At 38.5% G+C, this 18,989-nt stretch overlaps 1 protein-coding gene across 1 annotated transcript in view; it reads left to right on the top strand.

Moving 5' to 3' along the window:
- Positions 1–4,458: 4,458 nt before the first annotated feature.
- Positions 4,459–18,989, top strand: part of LOC110461422 (plexin-B2-like) — a gene marked incomplete at its 3' end in the record, with an annotated part of 45,986 nt that continues 31,455 nt past the window's right edge. Inside the window, exons 1-4 of the mRNA XM_021514864.1 lie at positions 4,459–4,777; positions 10,655–12,140; positions 15,805–15,996; positions 18,748–18,879. Of these exons, the coding sequence (XP_021370539.1) occupies positions 11,034–12,140; positions 15,805–15,996; positions 18,748–18,879 (1,431 nt within the window). The remainder of the gene's footprint in view (positions 4,778–10,654; positions 12,141–15,804; positions 15,997–18,747; positions 18,880–18,989) is intronic.

The following is an 18,989-nucleotide window of genomic DNA, read 5'->3' as shown; positions in this document are numbered from 1 at the left end:
TCCTTAATTGTTATATTAGATATGACGTTATCCTTTTTGATAGTTAAATAAGATGGTACTAAGGCAATTGTCAAGGTAAAACTGAATTGGTTTGAGAACATTGTCACGTTACAGTTGCAGTGACATTATAAGACGAACAGGTTGTTTCTAAAAATAGCTCAACTATATTAATTTGGTAAATTAACGACATCCACGTGGTTATGATTCAACCAATGATAATGTAATAAGGAGTTGTAAAACGTCCCTATTCCAGACCCTGTGTTATTGTGCCAAAACCGTTACGAACGTTATTTCACATCAATCTGATGCATACTTCACTACATGACTATACGGTAGTCTACTGGTAGGACGCCGGGCTCGTGACCGAAGGGTTGCGGGTTCGAGTCAAGGCACGGCACTGTGCTGTATCTTTGAGCAAGATACTTGACTCCGCTTGAGTACGTGATTGGGCAGTGCTAGAATTGGTGAATGCTATATGTGAGCGCCGATATGGAAGCACCGGCTGTATGCTCCCCAGGGAGCTGGAGAAAGATAATCGCTAGCTGCAAAGGCCCTATAACCAAGGATTATAATTTGTGAACCGCTTTGAGACGACCTAGGCACTAGGTTGTGATAAATCAGTAAAAAAGCTCAAATTATTATTATTATTATTATTACATATAATTTCTACAGCTTCTCATGACCCCCAATCCCTGCCAGCTCATTACTCATTGAAACTTAAAAGCACATTAAAATATATCGAATCAGTGAGGTTATGATCGAAGTATTTAAAATATTGTCAGGCATATATGATACATCAGGAACAACGGGCTTCTATTAATTAAACAAGACAAAAGAACTCGAGGGCATTCATTCTGCATGGACAAATCAAGAAGTAGATTAGACGTTCGTAAATACTCGTTTACTCAGCGTGTAGTCAGCAGCTGGAACTCCTTACCCGAGAACGTGGTCTAAGCACCGAATATTATAACATTTAAAAATCGCCTTGATATGTTTTGGGACACTGGCGACAGGATGATTACAATAACACCCGAGTGATGTCACATACACTATATGCCTGCGTTCAGAATAATCTAAGTTAATCTAAGTTAATCACGGCCCGAGGTCGACAATCTCACAGATTATATGTCAATAATTAACTCACAGATCTCTTTTGACACATTGTTTATGTATATTTTGTTAATTCAATGATTTATATATTCAAAACACACATTAACGAAAGCGTTTGTGTTTTTAAACATAATATAAACACTGATTGTAAATAGCACCTTTGGACATGCTACTGTATGGATAATAGCGACCAGACTGTAGGTTAATAGCGCCTGCGGCTTTATATTACTGTATGGTTTATTGGATTAAACATTTTTCTCTCACACAGATGAAAAATTTCGAGTGCAGTTACTGCCAAAAGAGCTTTACAGAGTTTAGTGAAATACTTGAACATTGTATGCAAGATCAACAAACGGAAGATTTTTCTTATAGTTCCAGAGAGATAGAAGTCTCATACATGTATATGTAAATGTATTATACTAAACGATGAAAACTGCAGCGTAAGGGTACAAAGACTTTTATGCTCTCTGTTTAGAAAAATGCCAAAAAAGTTATCAACCCAACAGTGACCTGAGAATTTGTTACAGCTATATTTGGACCTAAACTAAGGTGTTCAGAGTAATTTGATGTTTTAGGGGTTTAGATCGACTTTCGGTAAATATGCCGTTCGAACCCAAGTCTGGCTGTTATATTTTCTCGTTCTCCTGCTGCAAAAGTGGCGAATTTGCTAACCCTTGTTTCAAGCATTGGGAGTACGCTTAGCAAAGGGATACCTGAATTTGGGTTGTAAATAGTTGTGTTTTCGGGGGCGGGGACTTTGAGGAGGGAGAGGGGGATGTAGCGAAACTGGGCTGGATCGATCGTCGACGACCAAGTAGCTCAATCGGTAGAGCATCTGTCTAGAGTTCGAAGGGTCCCGGGTTCGAACCCCAGTGTGGACGTTATAATTTCTCTTTTTCCTTATACCCATGGAAGGTGGTATAAGGTCTGGTATGTCTTCGGGGTCGAAGACTTTGTTGAAGGAGGGGGGAATGTAGCGGAACTGGACTGGGTCGATCGTCGGCGACCAGGTACCTCAATTGGTTAAAGCGTCCGTCTAGAGTTCGGAAGATTCCGGGTTCGAACCCCGGTCTGGGAGTTGCATTTCTCTTTCTCCTGTTACACATCTAATAAACATGAGTGAAAAAGATCCATCACATAAAAATGGCAAGGAAAACTCTAATATAAAATTACTTAACAGGAGAAAGTTACTTTTGAGAGGTTAGAAAGAAAATCATCATCTTTCTAATTTGCGAACTTTCTGTAAACGGAATTGATACGTTTTTGACGGTCAAACGTGTAACACAATGACAGCTTCAAATGATATACATACAAGCCAAGCCAAGTACTTACTATCATATTGTTGTACTATAAGAATTTATTGAAATATCAATTTCAGCCCGGACAGGTCCATGATACCGGGGCAAGTTCGGCCCATGCAACAGGTCCCTTCAGGTAGGGCGTAAGCATTGTACCTGCTGCCCCCGTTGCAAGATGGTAAGAGGCGACTAAATTTGTGATCTTATCTTTTCTCTACTTTCTAAACAATTTTCTTCTTTCTAATGTCTCCCTTGACAATGCCTCACCTTTTCCCTTTAGTTGATCGGTTCTGTCCCCTGGCCGAGACATACCGGAGTCTGAAAAAAATGGTAGTTTCTGCTTTTGCTTAACGCTCAGCAATTTATAAGTGGGACGACTGGTTGGCCGTTGTCAGTATAATGTGACCGGATGGAGTGTCCTGCTGGGTGCCTTCGACAGAATGTTTCAGTGAGGTAGAACTATAAAGTCGGCATCAGTTCCGCGCTATCACAAGGAGACAAACACGAAGATATCGCATCCTCCCAAAAACACACACGCATGTATTCACTATACGCATGCATCTTGTACACAGGGGAGGCCGTCCGTAAATGACCATAGCTGTTGATAGGACGTTAAACAATACTAAACCAAACCAGGCCCATGCCACACATAAAAAGTCGTAAAATTGGCGGGAACATCTGACGGTGCATGCTTTTAAATTGGTTCCAAACGGGTGTCTAACTTACCCGAATGCCTGTCCGAGCTTACCCCATGACGGGGCTTGTTCGGCCATCCAAACTTCCGACAGGAAAAAGTTAAATAATTCTTCAAAAAACGGACATATTTCCCAGAACGGAGTTAAATAAAAATGGGCCGAACTTGCCCCGGTCTCCCCTAGTTGTTGCGTCGGTCTTAAAATCTCATGAAGCTAGTGTTCTAAGTTATCTCATTCTGAATCAGTGAATATCAGAGATCAACAAAAGCAACGTTCTTTTAGGGTTAGCCTTTTCATATTACGATAGAAAGTTTGAAACGTCACAGCTATACATGCTACACGTACACGTACACACGGAGGGTCATTTATGTTATCATAAAATATAGTTGTACGTGTACGGTATCTCACACATACCCGAAAGGTGGATAAGCCTCTGTAATTACAGTTGGAAGCGACTTATTGTCATGTAATACTCATACAACGAAATCGCAAGTAATCGACGGTATATATCATAACAAGCAAGTAACCATACAGTAGTCGTTGTTTAAGAGCCACGGTCGTTCAAACTTCAGACATTAACTAAACAGGAATTTGCTTTGATTGTCTCCTCATACGCTCTTTATTTATCATCATCTCTGAATTCATTCAAAAATTATCAAATATATTATTAGAATTGTAGAAATTAGATCGACTCGGATGTCAGCGCTTGTGATTAATAGATTAAGAAGTGTTATCAATATATATGACATTTTATCGGGTTCAAAAGTTGTAAAAATAACTGCTGTATCTGTTTTGACTAATCATACAACATGGATAATGATTAAAATAATCCAAATTTATCTCGACTGGAGCAGTGGAGGTGTCCAACAACGTGATTTATTTAGCTCTCGCTTCGATTCGGTGATCGCTATTTCCGGAACCTACACAGTGCCGTTCGACCAGTGATTATGGGGTATCCAATATATTTGGAAACCATATACATCCACCCACCTTTTAGATTTTTTTAATTACATGCAACTTAAAACCTGAACTTAACTAATTTCTGATTACTATACACTGTATCTATGTATACAACAGTACAACTTCTGTGTATAGCTCACTAATAGCTGCGATATTTTAATAATACTGATTGATGGTTGTAATGCATGTAAATTGGATGCTTTATTGTACGAGCCTGAACTACTTTGCCTTTTATGAATTAACTCATTATAAGTTGATAAGGAAGAGTTTTTATTGAATGTTGCTAAAGTATATAGGTTTCAGGTTAAAATAGGGTCGGCGTTTAAACTATTGCAAAACATTACAATCACGTCCCCACTGGTAATTAGGGAACGGGTCCTTGTGACGAACATCAGCACCCCGGGAAACTGCTCGACCACCAGCGCTAGCGAGGTACACACGTGTATGTGTATGTGTATACCAGAAGTTGATATGTCTATACATAGTGCTATCTAAGTCCGTGATATTGTATTACAAATGAAATTATTTCCACAAAAGGGTGTAGATCTAGTACACAAAAATAGGCGACGACCCGGAAATGTGTGATTCTAGCGTTACACTGTGATCTAACTCCCGCCGACAGATGTCGCCCGCTGACCAGGAAGTTTTCCACAACATTGCCAAACTTTTCCGGAGAACTTTATAATGTGGCCTGGGGAACGATGTTAAGTGAAGGTAAGACTTATCAAAGACCTAAATTATATGTATATGTTATCTATTTGTTTATGTATAAATAGTATAGTGCTATATCCCATACGGACAGGACATTCACACCGTATAGGTAAACTTTTGACAGTTTCTCAGGGAGTATAGGTGCATCGTCTTTCACCTGGTTGTACATAAATAATGCTGCTACGTACGTATACCTGTCTTTTAATCCATGTCAACAACACCTTACGTGTACACTCGATGTTGATCATGCGTACGGTTCTAGATCTAGACCGTACAGAAACTCCGGGACAACATTATAATTATTACTTATCACGGAATTATATTGCTATCTAATATATAAGTCAGTGCTATTAATTAGCCACGCAATATATAAAACCTGTCTCGTCGTCAGAAGCTACGTTATCGCAGCTAGGGCTAGCACTACATGTAAGATTTTGTATACAATTCTAAAAAGAGATACTTACACATGTATCCAATATTGATATATAGTCTTAACTTGTTACATCAGTATTCCATTGAAACAGTTTTGTGCCATCAGTATCCCATTGATATATAGTCTTGTGACATCAGTATCCCATTGATATATAGTTTTTTGACATCAGTATCTCAGTGATACATAATCTTGTGACATCAGTATCCCAGTGATAAATCAGTATCCCAGTGATACATCAGTATCCCATTGATACATCAGTATCCCAGTGATACATCAGTATCCCATTGATACTTAGTCTTGTGACATCAGTATCCCATTACATAATCTTGTGACATCAGTATCCCATTGATATATAGTCTTGTGACATCAGTATCCCAGTGATACATAATTTTGTGACATCAGTATCCCAGTGATACATAGTCTTGTGACATCAGTATCCAAGTGATACATAGTCTTGTTACATCAGTATCCCAGGGATACTTAGTCTTGTTACATCAGTATCCCAGTGATAAATCAGTATCCCAGTGATACATAATTTTGCGACATCAGTATCCCATTGATACTAAGTCTTGTGACATCAGTAGCCCAGTGATACATAATTTTGCGACATCAGTATCCCAGCGATACATCAGTATCCCAGCGATACATCAGTATCCCAGCGATACATCAGTATCCCATTACATAATCATGTGACATCAGTATCCCAGTGATACATAGTCTTGTGACATCAGTATCTCAGTGATACATAATCTTTTGACATCAGTATCCCAGTGATACTTAGTCTTGTGACATCCGTATCCGATACATCAGTATCCCATTACATAATCATGCCAAGTGATACATAGTCTTGTGACATCAGTATCCCATTGATACTTAGTCTTGTGACATCGGTATCCCATTACATAATCTTGTGACATCAGTATCCCAGTGATAGATCAGTATCACAGTGATACATCAGTATCCCAGTGATACATCAGTATCCCAGTGATACACCAGTATCCCATTGATACTTAGTCTTGTGACATCAGTATCCCATTACATAATCTTGTGACATCAGTATCCCATTGATACATAGTCTTGTGACATCAGTATCCCAGTGATACACAGTCTTGTGACATCAGTATCCCAGTGAATCTTAGGACATCAGTATCTCAGTGATACATAATCTTGTGATATCAGTATCCCAGTGATACATAGTCTTGTGACATCAGTATCCCAGTGAATCTTATGACATCAGTATCTCAGTGATACATAATCTTGTGACATCAGTATCCCAGTGATACATAGTCTTGTGACATCAGTATCCCAGTGATACATCAGTATCCCAGTGATACATCAGTATCCCATTGATACATAGTCTTGTGACATCATTATCCCATTGATACTAAGTCTTGTGACATCAGTATTCCAGTGATACATAGTCTTGTGACATCAGTATCCCAGTGATACATAGTCTTGTGACATCATTATCCCATTGATGTCACAAGACTATGTATCAATGGGATACTGATGTATCCCAGTGATACATCAGTATCCCAGTGATACATCAGTATCCCATTAATACTTAGTATTATGACATCAGTATCCCATTACATAATCTTGTGACATCAGTATCCCATTGATATATAGGTTTGTGACATCAGTATCCCATTGATACTTAGCATTATGACATCAGTATCCCATTGATACATAATCTTGTGACATTAGTATCCCATTGATACATAGTCTTATGACATCAGTATCTCAGTGATACATAGTCTTTTGACATCAGTATCCCATTGATACTTAGTCTTATGACATCAGTATCCCAGTGATACATAGTCTTGAGACATCAGTATCCCAGTGATACATCAGTATCCCAGTGATACATCAGTATCCCATTGATACTTAGTATTATGACATCAGTACCCCATTACATAATCTTGTGACATCAGTATCCCATTGATATATAGGTTTGTGACATCAGTATCTCAGTGATACATAGTCTTGTGACCTCAGTATCCCAGTGATACATAGTCTTGTGACATCAGTATCTCAGTGATACATAGCCTTGTGACATCAGTATCCCAGTGATACATAGTCTTGAGACATCAGGATCCCAGTGATACATCAGTATCCCAGTGATACATAAGTATCCCATTGATACTTAGTATTATGACATCAGTTCCCCATTACATAATCTTGTGACATCAGTTTCCCATTGATATATAGGTTTGTGACATCAGTATCCAATTGATACTTAGCATTATGACATCAGTATCCAAGTGATACATAGTCTTGTGAACTTAGTATCCCAGTGATACATTGTCTTGTGACATCAGTATCCCAGTGATGCATCAGTATCCCAGTGATACATCAGTATCCCAGTGATACATCAGTATCCCAGTGATACATCAGTATCGTATCCCATTGATATATAGTCTTGTGACATCAGTATCTCAGTGATACATAGTCTTTTGACATCAGTATCCCATTGATACTTAGTCTTATGACATCAGTATCCCAGTGATACATAGTCTTGAGACATGAGTATCCCAGTGATACATCAGTATCCCAGTGATACATCAGTATCCAAGTGATACATCAGTATCCCATTGATACTTAGTATTATGACATCAGTTCCCCATTACATAATCTTGTGACATCAGTTTCCCATTGATATATAGGTTTGTGACATCAGTATCTCAGTGATACATAGTCTTTTGACATCAGTATCCCATTGATACTTAGTCTTATGACATCAGTATCCCAGTGATACATAGCCAGTGATACATAGTCTTGTGACATTAGTATCCCAGTGATACATTATCTTTTGACATCCATATCCCATTGATACATAGTCTTGTGACATCAGTATTCCAGTGATACATAGTCTTGTGACATTAGTATCCCAGTGATACATAATCTTTTGACATCAGTATTCCAGTGATACATAGTCTTGTGACATCAGTATCTCAGTGATACATAGTCTTTTGACATCAGTATCCCATTGATACTTAATCTTGTGACATCAGTATCCCATTGATATACAGTCTTGTGACATCAGTATCCCATTGATACATAATCTTGTGACATCAGTATCCCAGTGATACATAGTCTTGTGACATCAGTATTCCAGTGATACATAGTCTTGTGACATTAGTATCCCAGTGATACATAATCTTTTGACATCCATATCCCATTGATACATAGTCTTGTGACATCAGTATTCCATTGATACATAGCCTTGTGACATCAGTATCCCAGTGATACATAATCTTTTGACATCAATATTCCAGTGATATATAGTCTTGTGACATCAGTATCCCAATCCCAGTGATATATAGGTTTGTGACATCAATATCCCATTGATATATAGGTTTGTGACATCAGTATCCCATTGATACATACAGTCTTATGATATCAGTATCCCATCGATCCCATGTGACATTAATATTCCATTGATTGTTGGTCATGTGACATTAATATTCCATTGATTGTTGGTCATGTGATGTCAATATTCCATTGATGCTGCATTTTATTGATCCTATGGTCATGTAACAATAGTGTTATTTGATTCATTATTTTTGTGTTGCTTCAATATTACTGTATGGTTATAAGTTATTTAAAAATCTGAAGTATTATATTGATGGCACTTCCTGCAATGATGGAAATGTATCCTATTGATACAAAGTCTTGTGACATCAGTATCCCATTGATATATAGGTTTGTGACATCAGTATCTCAGTGATACATAGTCTTTTGACATCAGTATCCCATTGATACTTAATCTTGTGACATCAGTATCCCATTGATATATAGGTTTGTGACATCAGTATCCCAGTGATACATAATCTTATGATATCAGTATCCCATTGATACTTAGTCTAATGACATCAGTATCCCAGTGATACTTAGTCTAATGACATCAGTATCCCAGAGATACTTAGTCTTATGACATCAGTATCCCAGTGATACATAGGCTTGTGACATCAGTATCCTATTGATACTTAGTCTAATGACATCAGTATCCCATTGATACTTAGTCTAATGACATTAGTATCCCAGTGATACTTAGTCTAATGACATCAGTATCTCATTGATACTTATTCTAATGACATCAGTATCCCAGTGATACATTGTCTTGTGGCATCAGTATCCCAGTGATACTTATTCTAATGAAATCAGTATCCCAGTGATACATTGTCTTGTGACATAAGTATACCAGTGATACATCAGTATCCCAGTGATACATCAGTATCCCAGTGATACTTAGTCTAATGACATCAGTATCAAATTGATACATAGTCTTGTGACATCAGTATCCCAGTGATACATAGTCTTGTGACATCAGTATCCCAGTGATACTTATTCTAATGACATCAGTATCCCAGTGATACATTGTCTTGTGACATCAGTAACCCAGTGATACATCAGTATCCCAGTGATACAACAGAATCCCAGTGATACTTAGTCTAATGACATCAGTATCAAAGTGATACATAGTCTTGTGACATCAGTATCCCATTGATACATAGCCTTGTGACATCAGTATCCCAGTGATACATAATCTTTTGACATCAGTATCCCAGTGATATATAGTCTTGTGACATCAGTATCCCAATCCCAGTGATATATAGGTTTGTGACATCAATATCCCATTGATATATAGGTTTGTGACATCAGTATCCCATTGATACATACAGTCTTATGATATCAGTATCCCATCGATCCCATGTGACATTAATATTCCATTGATTGTTGGTCATGTGACATTAATATTCCATTGATTGTTGGTCATGTGATGTCAATATTCCATTGATGCTGCATTTTATTGATCCTATGGTCATGTAACAATAGTGTTATTTGATTCATTATTTTTGTGTTGCTTCAATATTACGGTATGGTTATAAGTTATTTAAAAATCTGAAGTATTATATTGATGGCACTTCCTGCAATGATGGAAATGTAAACAATTTAGCTGTGTAGTCGGATAAAAACTTTTTATGGTGACATTATGTAGTTACTTAACAAAATATACATATCAAAATATACATATCAATGGGGAAAAACATGAACAGATGATAATTTCCAATTACACATTTTAGTTGTATTAAATGTTACATGAAAAAGCTACAGCAGATATTCCGATCGTGCTTGTTATTTACACTGATAGGTGAAGCCAGAACCTCTTTGTCCCTCTACAGTATGTACCAGGAAGTAACGAAAGGCAAAGCTAGGTCAAGGTCAGACAACTTTAGTGAGGGCCTGTACAATATTTATACTCTAGTCTGAGTTATAGATATGGCATAAAGCTTTGTTGAGATTTTGGACTGAACAGTAAATGTTAATACATGTGTATGAAGTCCTAAATATAGACTTTATAAATTGGTATGAAGTATGAAATATTTTGTTTTATTTATACATGTGACATTACTTGGAATTAAATATCTTGTTTAAATTTACAGCAAACTTGAAGTAAAGGGAAAAAACCCGACAGAAGTTGGTGAACTATTTCACGGAAAGTCAACATCGAAACAAGGGATTCAGCTTTGTTCTGTGGAATGTAAAATCGAAACAAGGGATCTGACTTTGTACTGTGGAAGAAAACATCAAAACAAGGGGTTCAGCTTTGTTGGTCAAAGATTATATCAAAATAAGGGAATCCTTTTCAAACATCAAAACATGTGACATTTTGGTTTTATGGAATGTGTTGTGTAAATAATGGCTTACTTATTCTTGAACAATAATCAAGTTGTGAGATTATTATGCTGCGAGTGATTGATTCTACTGTACCACAAGGCTTCCTGTCTTTTCCCTGACAAGCGGAAGGATAACACCACAATCATGATGGGGTGTTGTTGGCTTAGGACAGGTTTGGTGGTTTTCATTTTGTACATTGATTTAGTCTGCAGCGTGAAGAAATTCATACCTCAAACATCAAAAAATTCAGAGTTAAGGAAGATAGCTGTCGACAGTACAGGTAGGAACATATATGTTGGGGGTAAAAACTTCATCTATCACCTGAACGAGGACTTAACACAGGTAGGAGTGGTGGAAACAGGCCCACATAGAGATTCTAAGGAATGTACAAAAGCGGATGTGGATAGTGAGGAAAGTGGATGTAACGTTAAGCTGTATGACGACTACACACAGCTGTTACAGGTGTATGAACCAGGCGGCATTCTTGTAACGTGTGGTACCCTGTATCTTGGAAGATGTGTTGGTAGAGATTTACAGAATATTTCTATCGTAAACGTAACAAGCACTTACTATCTTGCTGTTAGTGCAGATGAGACAGGTTCTACAGAGAGTGTAATAGCACAGGTTGGTACGGAATCACTTATCTTTGTGGGGAAATCGTATGTTAAAACGACAGAAAATCTAGAAACACTCTACCCACAAGTGAAAGATATCATTTATGGAGGACGGCTACAAGAAAACAAATTTCTGGGACCATATGAAACTATCTCAGGTGTAAAACCTACATTTAGTATCAAAACTGTGAACAAGCATGCAGATCAAAAGTATGATTTTGTTATGAAAAGCATGTTTTATATGTCAGACTCCATATATTCTCTTGTAAGAATAATGGACCTTACAACACGTAGAACTGTGTCCAAACTTTCCAAAATGTGTGCAATGGCCATCAGCAAACCTGGTGCCAACAGCTATGAAGACATGCCAATTGAATGCTCTGAGTTTCCATATGTCCAGGATGGGTTTGTTGTTCAGCATGGAAGTGGAGAGGTGCTAGTTGCACTTTTCTCATCAACCTTGGATGTCACTGAAACCACACGCTGTGCTGTGTGTGTGTTTACAGAAGATGAACTTCTGGAGGGATTCAGAAGGTCTCGTATGAATTACTCATCCTGTGGCATTCCAGGGAGTTATCCAGTAGACTATTTGAAGATAGAAGAAAACAGAGATTGCAAGAATACATGCTCATTGGCGGTAAGACAAGTGTATAGGCAGACTGGGGCCTATAGAGGTAACATACCAGAATATTGTTGGACCAAAAATCCAGACTGTTCCTTGAGAATAAACATTGCCAACAGTCTGGGGCTCAGGTTCCAAAACGATTCTGTGTGATTATTTTAAAACCATTTATCTTGGATAATTATTAATTATGTCTATCCTATCAATGTGATTAATATCCTTTAATCTCAGTTTTTCCACTTGTTTGCATCACTGAATACTGGCTGTTAAAAGTTTTCTTTGGAGCATCATAAATTAGGAGATGTTAATGATTTTAATTTACAAATGAATTGTCTGAAGTATGCATAGTGCCATTGGGTATGGACTTGTGTAGAAATACCTCTCATTGTGTGATAAGGGTATATCCTTGACCATACGTCAAAGTCAAGGTCACAAGTAGAGGTCGAATTCAACATCACTTTTTTTCTTGTCTTGAGTGTTATTTCTCCATGAGTCACATATTTACTGAAGATGCTTGATGAACTTTATTAACATATATTTCTAATTAATTCACCATGAACTTCCAGACCCTTATGCTGTGGACATACCATAATTGAGCATTGTTAATCTGAAAAGAATTACATTGACTTACTGTCAAGGTCATACATTTAGGCCAATGTGGGAAAAATTGTTAATGATTTTAAGCTTGCAATGATCAACTGCGGCCCAATAGACAGCATCTGTTGTATGTCCCTGTATCGTAAACAACTGAAGGGGTTTTGAACAATTTTGGTGAGGATCATGGCTGATCAGAGGGAATACTCCCTCAAGGATAAAATATCTCTTGGTCAAGAGATCTAAATGTTGTGAGTGCATATGTACCTGAATTTCACAAATTCAGGCAGAGTAACAGTGCCCTTGAACAGAAGTAATAGATCTAGAGGTAACAAGATGTAAACTGACCTTATATAATGTTGTTCTTCACATGTATATAGGCCGGGTAGCATGGTATAACTACAACTCTTATCTGTCTGCACTAGAGAAGCTAACATGTATATAGGCGGGGTAGCATGGTATAACTACAACTCTTATCTGTCTGCACTAGAGAAGCTAACATGTATATAGGCCGGGTAGCATGGTATAACTACAACTCTTATCTGTCTGCACTAGAGAAGCTAACATGTATATAGGCCGGGTAGCATGGTATAACTACAACTCTTATCTGTCTGCACTAGAGAAGCTAACATGTATATAGGCCGGGTAGCATGGTATAACTACAACTCTTATCTGTCTGCACTAGAGAAGCTAACATGTATATAGGCCGGGTAGCATGGTATAACTACAACTCTTATCTGTCTGCACTAGAGAAGCTAACATGTATATAGGCCGGGTAGCATGGTATAACTACAACTCTTATCTGTCTGCACTAGAGAAGCTAACATGTATATAGGCCGGGTAGCATGGTATAACTACAACTCTTATCTGTCTGCACTAGAGAAGCTAACATGTATATAGGCCGGGTAGCATGGTATAACTACAACTCTTATCTGTCTGCACTAGAGAAGCTAACATGTATATAGGCCGGGTAGCATGGTATAACTACAACTCTTATCTGTCTGCACTAGAGAAGCTAACATGTATATAGGCCGGGTAGCATGGTATAACTACAACTCTTATCTGTCTGCACTAGAGAAGCTAACATGTATATAGGCCGGGTAGCATGGTATAACTACAACTCTTATCTGTCTGCACTAGAGAAGCTAACATGTATATAGGCCGGGTAGCATGGTATAACTACAACTCTTATCTGTCTGCACTAGAGAAGCTAACATGTATATAGGCCGGGTAGCATGGTATAACTACAACTCTTATCTGTCTGCACTAGAGAAGCTAACATGTATATAGGCCGGGTAGCATGGTATAACTACAACTCTTATCTGTCTGCACTAGAGAAGCTAACATGTATATAGGCCGGGTAGCATGGTATAACTACAACTCTTATCTGTCTGCACTAGAGAAGCTAACATGTATATAGGCCGGGTAGCATGGTATAACTACAACTCTTATCTGTCTGCACTAGAGAAGCTAACATGTATATAGGCCGGGTAGCATGGTATAACTACAACTCTTATCTGTCTGCACTAGAGAAGCTAACATGTATATAGGCCGGGTAGCATGGTATAACTACAACTCTTATCTGTCTGCACTAGAGAAGCTAACATGTATATAGGCCGGGTAGCATGGTATAACTACAACTCTTATCTGTCTGCACTAGAGAAGCTAACATGTATATAGGCCGGGTAGCATGGTATAACTACAACTCTTATCTGTCTGCACTAGAGAAGCTAACATGTATATAGGCCGGGTAGCATGGTATAACTACAACTCTTATCTGTCTGCACTAGAGAAGCTAACATGTATATAGGCCGGGTAGCATGGTATAACTACAACTCTTATCTGTCTGCACTAGAGAAGCTAACATGTATATAGGCCGGGTAGCATGGTATAACTACAACTCTTATCTGTCTGCACTAGAGAAGCTAACATGTATATAGGCCGGGTAGCATGGTATAACTACAACTCTTATCTGTCTGCACTAGAGAAGCTAACATGTATATAGGCCGGGTAGCATGGTATAACTACAACTCTTATCTGTCTGCACTAGAGAAGCTAACATGTATATAGGCCGGGTAGCATGGTATAACTACAACTCTTATCTGTCTGCACTAGAGAAGCTAACATGTATATAGGCCGGGTAGCATGGTATAACTACAACTCTTATCTGTCTGCACTAGAGAAGCTAACATGTATATAGGCCGGGTAGCATGGTATAACTACAACTCTTATCTGTCTGCACTAGAGAAGCTAACATGTATATAGGCCGGGTAGCATGGTATAACTACAACTCTTATCTGTCTGCACTAGAGAAGCTAACATGTATATAGGCCGGGTAGCATGGTATAACTACAACTCTTATCTGTCTGCACTAGAGAAGCTAACATGTATATAGGCCGGGTAGCATGGTATAACTACAACTCTTATCTGTCTGCACTAGAGAAGCTAACATGTATATAGGCCGGGTAGCATGGTATAACTACAACTCTTATCTGTCTGCACTAGAGAAGCTAACATGTATATAGGCCGGGTAGCATGGTATAACTACAACTCTTATCTGTCTGCACTAGAGAAGCTAACATGTATATAGGCCGGGTAGCATGGTATAACTACAACTCTTATCTGTCTGCACTAGAGAAGCTAACATGTATATAGGCCGGGTAGCATGGTATAACTACAACTCTTATCTGTCTGCACTAGAGAAGCTAACATGTATATAGGCCGGGTAGCATGGTATAACTACAACTCTTATCTGTCTGCACTAGAGAAGCTAACATGTATATAGGCCGGGTAGCATGGTATAACTACAACTCTTATCTGTCTGCACTAGAGAAGCTAACATGTATATAGGCGGGGTAGCATGGTATAACTACAACTCTTATCTGTCTGCACTAGAGAAGCTAACAGATTCATAAACACTTGAGGTTTAACATTCCTCTTTAATTTGGCAAGATTTTTTGACTTTCTAGTAGCTAGTGGATGGTAAATAATTTCACAAAATGGCTGCTACATGAACCTATTAATAATGTGCAATAAGTTAACTTAATTAACACTAATTAGTACTTTATGTACATCTACATTTCAGATTGAATTGTGTAAAGAAATGAATACTACTACCTACTGTAATGGACTACTATCATTATCCAGTCTGATTGGAGTGATTCCTCTAACAGCATCACCAGTGTACAGTGGGACAGGACTGACCAGTCTGGGAGGAAGTTTCAGAAACAATCTTACAGCCATCTTGGTAGGGACACAGAACGGCACCCTCCACAAGGTAAACATTTACATAATCACTTTACTGGGGGGCGATAAACCCAATATGACAGTAAGGCAGGATTGACATAAAAAAAACCCAGATTTTGTAGATGTATAGTTCACCAACATTGTCTGCAACAAATATATATGGGAAATGAAATGACGGACATTATAATGAGGTTTTACTGTACATGTGTTTCTACTAATATTTTCTATCTTAAGTAAGATATATAACCAATAGGAAAGCTATGCTGTTCTCCAATAGCTCTTGCTTGTCTAGAGATGATTATATTTTAAGTTCAAATAGCATCAGAAGAGGTATTTCAAACTCAAACTTTAGTTTTTGTTTATGTTAAGAAAAACAATTTGAACCTAAAAAAAAAATTAAAAAAAAAAACATGGCATGTGCAAGACCTATGTTTTTTTGTTTCGGACTGTAGGAATGACTTTAGATTATAAAAAAACTTGTATTCATACAAATTCCAAACGTCATCATAAAATGTTGAAATATTAACAAAGAAATGCTCATTTGAAGTGCAAGATGTTGCAAAATTCAAGCCATGATCCGTTTTGGGTACTGACATTTGGGAAAGTCCCCAGCCACACTGTCACAGTATCGGCCAGGGACACCCTGATAAAGTCGGTAAAGCCCCAGCCACACTGTCACAGTATCGGCTAGGGACACCCTGATAAAGTCAGTACAGCCCCAGCCACACTGTCACAGTATCGGCCAGGGACACCCTGATAAAGTCAGTACAGCCCTAGCCACACTGTCACAGTATCGGCAAGGGTCACCCTGATAAAGTCGGTAAAGCCCCAGCCACACTGTCACAGTATCGGCCAGGGACACCCTGATAAAGTCAGTACAGCCCCAGCCACACTGTCACAGTATCGGCCAGGGACACCCTGAGGTCCCCAGTTCTATATACAGTGGCAAACTGTGCCTATCTCTCCAATTTTGGCCCGAAAATGGTAATCAACAGTGTTGTTAGCTTGCACGACCATTCTACGCGGTTTTAGTACCGTCTGTGATACTACTGTGAAACAACAATTTTCAAAATACATTTGCTTGGCTGCGGACGACCCGAAGGTTTTAAACAGTTTAAAACAATCGTAGCGAGCCATGGACCACCCAGGATCAACACATACTACTCTTGCATCAATACAGACATGCTATATATGGATACCAAGGGTTGTCCCCTGTTTGCACCACCGTAGCTCACCAGGGCTATAATTACCAGCACAATGTGACACAGGCTTAAGGTTAATTAGTGACGTCAGAGTGTTCTATAAATATCTTACAAGAGAACCAGGGGTGTTTATTTTATTGGTAAGAACACTCATCAATATTCTTCGTTTGATACAACCATAAAGTAATATACAGTTGTGGGATCGCACAACGTTACACCATGTGCAGTGCGCACAGTGTGTGAACGATGTGTGCACGATGTGCGAGCGATAAAAAGTTGGACGATCATTGCTTGCGCACATTTGTGTGCAAGATGGACGAAAGTTGTGCAATAACAATCGTGGTTGGTGTAAATTGAGGAATGTCTTAACAATATACACGGTTTCGTGTTAAACATATAAACTTGACTTTTATGTATGTTTCTATATTCTACCTACATCTATAAGCTTATCTTAAGGTCTACACTTTCTTAAAATTAGAAATTTTCGGTGTTTTTTAAACGACCTTAATCGATCGACACATGTGAAATTACAACACAGTCCCGTATACATTGTTCAGGTAAACATAGCCGCTTTGTACATTTACCTGGAATGTAGTTTTCCCCCGCCCGGGGTGCTTACGTACTTCGTCGGGTAGGGCCGGGGGTGTGAAAACCCAGGTTAAGGGGAGCTGTAGGCAAACCGAATGCAAATAACAAATACTACACATCCAGTTGTGTTTTCATTACGGTCATACGGTATCACATATCAGCTATATGTGTCAGGCACAGGCAAGGTAAAACTCCGGTCACTCATCAAATTGTTATTTACCTGTTCTGTTACCTTGGAGCCAAACCCATTCAACGGTCACTGGAATGCTGTTCTACATGCATTGTAAAACTGTACATAATCTTCATAACTGTGATGAGAAATTACAGTAATACATACAGTTTTCATTATTGCATACAAGTTTTCCGATTTTTTTTCATTTTCGTAATATTGATCTGCAAATTGTACCTAATCGCACAGTTGTGCAGAGAGAAGCGCACAATGGGACGAACGATTGTTAAATTGCACAGTTGTGAGCACCATGTGTGGACGATGTGCGGACGGTGTTTGAACGGAGTAATGCACGGTGTGTGCACACTATTTTTGGTTCGTTGTGCGGTCAAGTAACTGTAATTCTTCCGCTGAATTTTCAATGAATGATTTTTGTTTTGAGTACTGTCACCTTACACTCAATATTATGCACCTCCTAGCGTCAGCTTACTTCCAAAGCATAACAGTGCAATAGAAGTTATTCCCCTTTGTACGGTCAAAGCTAAAAATTGCCGATTTATGACTTCACCTGGTATATATATATGGAGGGAAAACATTTTCGAATGTGTGAGATTTAGGGCTCACGTGGCATGAGACATGTTTCAGCGTGAGTTAGGACGTGTCGGCATGGGATTTTGTCTCACACAGTGAGAGTTGGCAACCCTGTGTAATTATAAACATAAATACTAGTATAATGACTAGGGGTTCTTAACTGGTGCGTACTAACAAACTTGTTACTTTTTTTCATAATTTATAACTTTCTCTTTTCCTGTTTTCTCAACAGTTGTTTCTAAAGTCAGAAACTGCAGCACGTTTGGTAAAAACATCAGCCAATTACCTGGATCCCCCAGTTCAGCCAATTATAGACATCGTGACAACAGAACTCAACAGAACCTACCTCCTCGGCAGACACAGTGTAAGTCTAATATATAACACAGTACCTACCTCCTCGGGAGATACAGTGTAAGTCTAATGTATAACACACTACATACCTCCTCTGTAGATACAGGGTAAGTCTAATATATA

The sequence above is a fragment of the Mizuhopecten yessoensis genome, unplaced genomic scaffold (genome assembly GCF_002113885.1).
Source record: "Mizuhopecten yessoensis strain PY_sf001 unplaced genomic scaffold, ASM211388v2 scaffold10615, whole genome shotgun sequence".
Lineage (NCBI taxonomy): Eukaryota > Metazoa > Mollusca > Bivalvia > Pectinida > Pectinidae > Mizuhopecten > Mizuhopecten yessoensis.
The sequence above is the reverse complement of the archived record's forward strand: the minus strand, read 5'-3'. Positions and strand labels throughout refer to the sequence as shown.